At 45.5% G+C, this 8,833-nt stretch overlaps 1 protein-coding gene across 1 annotated transcript; it reads right to left on the reverse strand.

Moving 5' to 3' along the window:
* Positions 1–1,889: 1,889 nt before the first annotated feature.
* gchfr (GTP cyclohydrolase I feedback regulator) lies at positions 1,890–4,868 on the reverse strand. The gene is made up of 3 exons (XM_080533775.1): positions 4,740–4,868; positions 4,060–4,154; positions 1,890–3,009 (listed from the first exon to the last, which is right to left on the reverse strand). Exons 1-3 carry the CDS (start codon positions 4,773–4,775, stop codon positions 2,880–2,882), a joined length of 261 nt encoding a protein of 86 aa, XP_080389901.1. The 5' UTR covers positions 4,776–4,868; the 3' UTR covers positions 1,890–2,879.
* Positions 4,869–8,833: the final 3,965 nt, after the last annotated feature.

The following is an 8,833-nucleotide window of genomic DNA, read 5'->3' on the forward strand; positions in this document are numbered from 1 at the left end:
CTACAGGAGGAACAGTTTTGTAACAGTGTCCTCTGTCCTCTGGAACATCCGTATCACGAAATAAGACTTATTTCCTCCGTCCCTCTGGGGGTGTATGGTGTAATGGTGTCTCTATTGGCGGGGCGGTGCGGCGTGGTTTCCTGCTGTCGTCGCGTTATTTAGGAGCCTCGCGACTCTCCTTGTTGGGCCTTAACCCCCCCCCCCCCCCCCGGCCCCCCCAGCCCCCAGTGATCCATCTCCCTGGCACATCCATCTGCCTTCAGCTGCCGCAACCGATCGTTTGGTGTTACACAACCGGACCAGCTGTGGAGTGGCGTGGCGCGGTGTGGTGTGGTAGGAGCCATCTGGTCTACGGCTCTCTCTACTCGCCCCCCCCACCCTCTCTAATCCCTCTTCCTCTCTCCTCCTTTTTTTCACTCCTCCTTTCCTCACCTCCAGCGAAAAAATCAGGCTCATCAGATGGTTTTGTTTACGCGTTTGACGGGCCGACCCTGAAACGAGGACTCTGTCCAAATTACAACAGGGGGAAATACAATTACAGCTCTCTCTCCCTTCAGACACACATCCTCCTCGCCGTGCCCTGCGCCAGCCTGCGTGCAAAGCAGCATGGGAGGACCGCGGCCTCACGAAACGCCGTCCAATCAACAGTGGAAACTGTTAGGCGGCGGCATCTTCACAGCATCCCTCCCTCACTCCTCCTCCTCCTCCTCCTCGTCTTCTTCACATCCTCTGTCAGTGCAGAAGCTGGCAGCTCCTGAGACACCATGCGGCGGGACCTGTCTGGAACCTCAACAGTCGCGTCGGAGCAGCAAAGAGAAATTAGGAGACTCTTTTTGATATATGGGTGTGAATGGCAGCCAAGTCACGGTCGAGGCAGCGGGCCTGACAGGGCTGGCCTCCCCAGACAGACACGCACACTCACACTCACACACACACACACACACACACACACACACATGCACGCACACACACACACACACACACACACTCACACACGCACGCACTCACATATGCACGCACATACTGTACACACACTCACACATGCACACACACACACACATACAGACGCACGCACACACTCACACACGCATACACTCACACATGCACACACACACACACACACACACACACGCTCACACACGCTCTCACATATGCACGCACACACACATACACGTATACACACACACTCACATGCACGCACACACACACACATGCACGCACACACACACTCACACCCGCATACACTCACGCATACACTCACACATGCATGCGCACACACACACACGCACACACGCACACACACACATACGCACACACACATGCACAAACACACACACACACACACACGCAGACATGCACACACACATGCTGGCAGCCGATGGAGCTTCAAATGAAACCACCCAGCTGCCTCCGCCACACCTACAGCAGGACAACGAGGACAGGACCCCCCCCCCCTCACCTCCCCCGCCTACCCCCCAGGACAGAGTCTGACCTTACCCCTCCCTCCTCCTTTACCTCCAAAGCCAAAGAAACCACCTCAGTGCTGTAGAGCAGACACACCATCCTATCTATATGTATATAAGCCATTTAGCTGATGCCTTTATCCAAAGCGACTTACATTGCAGGGAGTGCGTACATTTTTCACTATATATGGTTCCAGCGGGAATCGACCCCACAACCATAGCGTTGTTAGCACCACCCGCTACCAACCGAGGACCACTCTATATCTAGGACCACTGGGACAGAGAGGTGGAATTCACTGTCCAGAACGCTTATTTACATGAGGCAGTTCGTCTTGTGTTTGTCCAGTGAATTGTCTTTGTGTTTGTATGACAAAGTATGACAAAGGCTGAGAGAGGAGCCACAAACCTCCACACACCTCCTTAGAGAAACAATAGTTTATTCATAAATCATAACCCAATTCCATCAAAAAACAACAATGGTCTTTACAATGTATCTCCTCATAATGCATTACATTCATTTACAGTACATCACATATATTATAATCGAAGAGAAAACAAACATGTTACACACTACTCTAAATAAATAACTCTAATCTAAGGGAATGTGTTTCCTTGTTTGCTGGTAAAAGGTAGCTATTTGCTTTTTCCACAAAGTCCAGAAGGTAGAGCAAACAAACTTTGGAGTCGGCTTTCGTTCTGTGTTCACTCGGCTTCAGTTACAGATGGTTACAAATTGCCAATGAAATGGACTAAACTACATGCTTAAGGGAGGAGGAATGATGAGGTTATGCCCATTTGAGCTTTAATCCTTCCTGGAATGTATGTAGTTTACTTTTACATAGTTCCCTAATGCCCTGCAGTCTATAAACTAATTTACAAGATATATTATCGTAAGGCAGGAGTACTACTGGCTTTTCAATAAAGTTCTTGATAAGAGCCATGGGCACTGGGGAAAAACACCTAAATCACAGGAAAAGCTCCTCATCTGCAATTCTCAGTAAATGCAAAGTGAATAGTAGTGAAGTAGTGAGTAGTAAACTGAGAGGACCGTTCTTAGAAAAGAATCCACCCATCACCTTGAATGATCATACCAGTATGCGGTCAAAGATGTACATGTAAATGTGAATCTACAGTACAACTTTGAGCTCTGCGACCTCTACGCTGGGCAGAGACCACAACCACCACCACCACCACCTCGCTTCAGCTCACAGGCTGTGACACAGGAGTGTCATTGACCCCAAAGTCAAAAAACTACGTAATTCTTCTTCTAGCGTTATGACTACCACTGCTTGCGATGACTGATGTATAGACGATTCACTTACTTAGACAAATGGATTTGTTGTAAGTCGCTTTGGATAAAGGCGTCTTGCTAAAATGGCCCCCAAAAAACGTTAGGTAAATGTAAATGTAGTCAGGTCACTCTGTCTCCTTGTGCAGGCACCACACCAGCGTCTGCCCCACCCCGGTCATCGTCAGGACGCGGAAACCCATCTTCTCCAGCTTGTCCAACACCAGTCGAGGAGGTTCGTCCACGTGGTACTCCGAACTTCGAGAGAGAGAGAGAGAGAGAGAGAGAGAGAGAGAGAGAGAGAGAGAGAGAGAGAGAGAGAGAGAGAGAGAGAGAGAGAGAGAGAGAGAGAGAGAGAGAGAGAGAGAGAGAGAGAGAGAGAGAGAGAGAGAGAGAGAGAGAGAGAGAGAGAGAGAGAGAGAGAGAGAGAGAGAGAGAGAGAGAGAGAGAGAGAGAGAGAGAGAGAGAGAGAGAGAGAGAGAGAGAGAGAGTAAACATACGAACAGTTTTGTTATTCACAGATGTCAAAATTTAGAAGTTTTTCTGTAAACTCTTTCAGGAATGCTAACACATGTAGGACTCGAATAAATGAGTTTGTGTTGTGTTTTTATTTTTTTCTTCTGATCATTCCCACCATGCATTGGGCTCATTTCCCAGCAGCACTTGTGGCAGATCTGCAATGACAAAAACTTCCCTGCTCTGTCTTCTATCAGCTCTGCTGGTCTGCAGAGAGAGCACCCCAGTCTAACATGTTAACAAGATGGCGCCGCGTTTGGCGTCCGTGCTTTGGGCTCCTCGACGACCTGATGCCGAAGAATGTTACTCTTTTATACTTGTATAAATGGGATGTAACAATAAACTTGAAACTTGAAACTCTGCGGTTACAACTTAGGTCTTCTGGTACAACTTAACTTTGATTGTGCCATTCTTCCATCTTTCCATGGCTCAGAAAAGCTTGGTCATGATATTGTTTTAGGTATAGAAGACTTTTAGTGATTTGGGAAAGAGGGGAATCTTTCTTCTAAGGGAGAAGGACAACAAACAGACTCTATGAAAACGTGGGGGACTCAGAGTTGTTCGTTTCCCCAATAAGATGTTAAAAACATACTTTACAGACCATACTCTTGCTTTAATTGCGATATGCCTGGAGGTAAGGAGGCTTTAAGGTTTAAAAACATTTCCTGTTTTCCCCAAAAAAATTCTGTATGGTATTTCCCAATGAGGATTCCTGTATGTTTATGTTTTGATGCGGTCGACAGGACAGGCTAGATCTTTGTCTTTACCACTATTCCAATAATAAACACTCACAAGTTGTTCCCCAACATGGTGGTTTTCCTTGCTCCCAAGTACGTCATTGTCGCCGGGTCAGAGTACTCATCTCCAACCATGGTGGGACCAGTCTCCTGAAAAACAACACATGACTGTGAGACTTAACCTGTCCTTCAACAGAGTCAATCTCTGTTACAAAAATAACGAGGATCAATATCAATAGAGGGAGTATCCATGGCCTCTATCTGTCTATCTATCTACAGCTGTTTATGGTTTTTAATGTCTCACTGTCACTGTCTTGTGATGTCTCTGCCATGCACAGAGGAGACCAGACATCTCATGTTTTTACTAATTGACTAATAAATGATCTAAATCTGTCTGCAAAATAGCCTGCACTGTATATTTTGTCTGGTCACATGTTCATTTGTGCGCCTATGTCTGACTAAACATATGGTTTTAATTATGGGCACCACGGCAAAAACAATCACCAGCGGCTGACTGCTCGGTTTCAATTTGTTTTTGCTGGCTATATTACAGCATGTTTCATAACAGGACAGGTACATCGCAAATATGTAATTGATAAGGCGATTAGTGAAGTGAATTATAGCCTAATTATTTCACATTCTGCGCCAGATTAAAAAGCGCATCTCTAATCGCTTGAGTTCACCAGTAGCCTAAACTACAGCATGCAGAATATGTATGGGTGGAGAAATACGAACCAGGCGGATCTGAGTACTGATAAGTATATAAGGCATCCTGGATCGCCGGCGTTTACGCGGTAGTCCCCCGGGAGAGTTGATGGAAACGCTGCTTCAGAGACGAGCGACGGTCCCCTCGACAGCTACGCGCTTGTACTGACAGCTCACAGAGGAATGCGGAAACACCCATCACAATGAACCAATCACAGCTCTCCCTCTCACCATGGCTGTGTTCGTAAATTTGCTCTAAGGGCGCCGGAGCGCACACTGGGTCCAACGTGATAAAGTGACCAAGTAATTTGATTGGACGAGAGGCATTCCATGAGTGCTGATCAGATTTGCAGAGCAAATTTACGAACGCACCCCATATCAACAAAGCTCTTGGACACTGGCCAAGAGACGCACTTTACTCACGCACTCTGTCTCATCTGCAGTAAGTAGTTTATGTCGAAGAATATTTCACATAAATGCCATTATGGCCCCAGGCCTGAGCATAGATTACTTTTTCCTGCTATGACTGGTGGATAGATGATTCACTTTCTTAGTCAAATGTATTTGTTGTAAGCCTAAGTTGCTTTGGATAAAGGCGTCTGCTAAATGCCACAAATGGAAATGTAATATGCAAAAGTCTTCATGAAGGGAACAAGTTGTGTCTTTAAATTGTTATTCAATAAATGCAACGACTTATCCCCAGGGTTTATACACAATTCATTGCAGAAAACACGTGGATATCGGCGCTGCAGACTGCACACCAGAGCTACCAGGCGCGTTTCGTGGTCTGAAGATGTGCCATGTCTTCACAGCTCAGCTCTGGTTTCTGTTTTAAACCTGTGGTTTGGAAATTGTATATGTTCACTGCGGTTTCAGCCAAAACACGGATGTGTTGCAATCTTAGATGTTTCATGTGAGGCTGCTTTAGGCTACAGACAGTACCAAGTTTCCTCTGAGATAATGAACCCAGTGGAAGTTCTTCTTACTGTTCCTCTGTGACATCGGTTGGTTGAGGACGCATGTCCACTTACATCATAACCATGTGATGGGTGTTATTTATGTTTATGTTCCAAATTCCCTGAATTGTTACTTCCACAATCCACATCAACATGCTAATGGAAACATGAACCTATACACTTATTTTGTGTACATGCATGCATGGTTCATTTACTGTCTAGGTCTCTAATTTCCTTCTCTGAGATTCATTTATTTTCTTCTCAGGGCAGCAACAACACATTTGGATTAGTCTCGTTAGGCTGTGAGGGAAATGAAAGACATAAACCATAGCCAAACAACAATGGAGGGGACTTCGATAAAATCAGCAATATGAATGTAATGTCCTTCTGATGCCAAACAGCTTTGCATGTCATGCTCAGTGGGAACATAATTTATCATCTGATCACAGTTTGATATTACTGGGACTGGGAGAGGTGGTTTGGAGCAGGCCTAAACCGGAGGTCACCAGTCATTTCTCACACCAAACCAATTACAGGCACGCTGACATCTCACATCCAACAATAGGATGTGGTTTTGGCGGTTTCTGTGCAAACATATTCATTAATTTTACAATATGTATCCAAACGTGTTGTTGACATTTCTGTAATTTTAATAGCATTTGTCACATACATTTATCTCGTAATATAATACCACCATATTGTGGTTTTAGGTTAATTTATCACTGTTGCACCATATTTATCACAGTTTCACCATAAATATGTACTGTATCTATGATTTGAAAATGATTTGTACAGTGTGTGGTGTGGAGTGAAATTAACCCACTCTGATCATGGCTGGCTATCTGCTCGACTAATGACTCAGGTGAGAGGTTTTCTGACAAGATTGCCACCTGCTGGCTCTGAGACCAATGTCATCAGCAGCCCTCCTGCTAACTGTATGGATGGACTTTGTCTACGGTACCCTACCATAAGTGATGAAGTGTAATTTTAACCCTAAATGAGCTAAATGATTTAGAGTAGGCCTACTACATACTTTACATAGCTATTCAGATATTAGTAGAATGCTGCAGATCATACATTTGAATGAATGTTCCAAGCTATGACAAAATATCGTAGTTCTTCTCTCTCTCTCTCTCTTCATCTGTTGACTGACAAGGACATTTGTGGCGATGGAAAACGACTCTGAAAAGATTTTGGACGTGAGTGGGATCTTTGTAGAATTAGCTGTAGCGAATAAGGAAAGAGGGGGCCTCCCAGAAAGTATATTTGACAGCCCTTCTCTGTCCCCGAAGAACAGAAGAGATTCCTGATGCAGGAAAGAAAACAGGAAACCAGTGGGGCTCTCGCTGAACATCCCAAAACAAACGAGAGACCCCCTCTTGCCAAAAAAACACTCTCTCCAAATATGTTCCTACCCTAGGAACATCCCGTGGTCCCTCACTGACTTCCTGCTCAAGCAAGCTCATCTGCTGTGCATTATTACCGTCCCGGGTCACCTTTACTGTGACCCCGGGTGACCCCGGGTGACATCTGAACAGGCTCCAGGAAACAGTTTGGTGCTTTGACTAGTCCCTCTCCTTCACCTTCCCACCCAGCGAGTGGAGAAGTATTTATGGTTGTTGGAGTACTTCCCCCACGGCTGTGACAGTGGATCATCTATCCACACGCTGTCCAGGATAGGTGTGAGAGGCATGAGTGATGAGTGTGTTTCATTTATCAAAATACACTAAAACGTTTCACACTCCAACTGAGACACACGCACGCGCACACACACACACACACACACACACACTTTGTAACACTGATGTACACACACACACACACACACACACACACACACAACCACACGCACGCACACACACACACACACACACATACTCACTCACTTACACACACTCCATTATTTTCGAAGCTGAGCATTATGGAAAACATGTTTAACACGCACCGTTTGGTGGTTTGTGGCACAGGCAGTCTTCGTCTGAAGGACAACTTAAGACTTAGGGTAGATTTTTGGTCACCGACCAACAGGACAGCTTTTGCGGAAAATATTTTTATTAACCCTTAATCAACATAGGTGGGCGTGATCTGTTCTGAACGAGCCCAGCTTTCTTCATCATCATCGTCGTCATTGTCGTTTTCCTTCTTCTTTATTAAACTACGAGAGATGGGGCGGGGAAAAACACCATCATCTGAATGAGTTTAACAGTTCTCCTCCGTTCTATTTCTTCACAAAAATGTACTCTTCGAATGTCCCGACATCCCACACAAGGCATTGAATGATGAATGAAACTAGTGTTTGAGGGATTTATTTGCTGTGAAGATCAGTGGGCGATGACCCGAGACAAAGGTATTACATTCAACCTTGCTGTTAAAGCCATCTGTTTCAATCTGGGGGACTTAACCGTTGGCTGGAAGACATTACATCTGACAGCAATGGATAGGGAAGATCTACAGTAGGTGCTCCTAGAGAAATGAACAGTGAGAAGTGAGACATAGACATAGACATAGAGTATTGAACAGCTAGCTGCAAGATAGTAGTTGTGGTTAAAAGAGGGAGCTCAAGAGACACAGGCAAGTCTCCAGTCATATGAGGATAGATCAGGTGTTTGGTGTGGCACAATACACAATGTATTACCGGCAGTTTGTTACTGTACTGTAGCGATTTATTACAGTTTCCCTGTGTGTGTGTGTGTGTGTGTGCATGCAAGCGTGCCTGTCTGTGTGTGCATGCCCTGCGTGTCTGTCTGTGTGTGTGTGTGTGTGTGTGTGTGTGTGTGCGTGTGTGTGTCTGTCTGTGTGTGTAGACTACTGTACAGTATTTATGTGTGTGTGTGTGTGTGTGTGTCTGTATGTTTGAATGACTGACTCTGCTCTCCTCCTCATACCTGCCATGTGGATTGGCTCAGCGATGAAATTCATCCTTGACCTCATTTCTCCAAATTGATTTTCCTAATTACACTCGACAGCTTACATAACGAGGCTCTCTGCCGTAAATATTACCCAGCAGTCTTAATAACACTGAGGAGGAGCTCATTACTCTCCTCTCCTGTCCTCTTGTCTCCTCTCCTCTCCTCTCCTCTCCTCTCCTCTCCTCTCCTCTCCTCTCCTCTCCTCTCCTCTCCTCTCCTCTCCTCTCCTGTCCTCTTGTCTCCTCTCCTCTCCTCTCCT

Source organism: Nansenia antarctica, assembly GCF_963989245.1.
Source record: "Nansenia antarctica genome assembly, chromosome: 1".
In the NCBI taxonomy this organism is placed as follows: Eukaryota; Metazoa; Chordata; class Actinopteri; order Argentiniformes; family Microstomatidae; genus Nansenia; species Nansenia antarctica.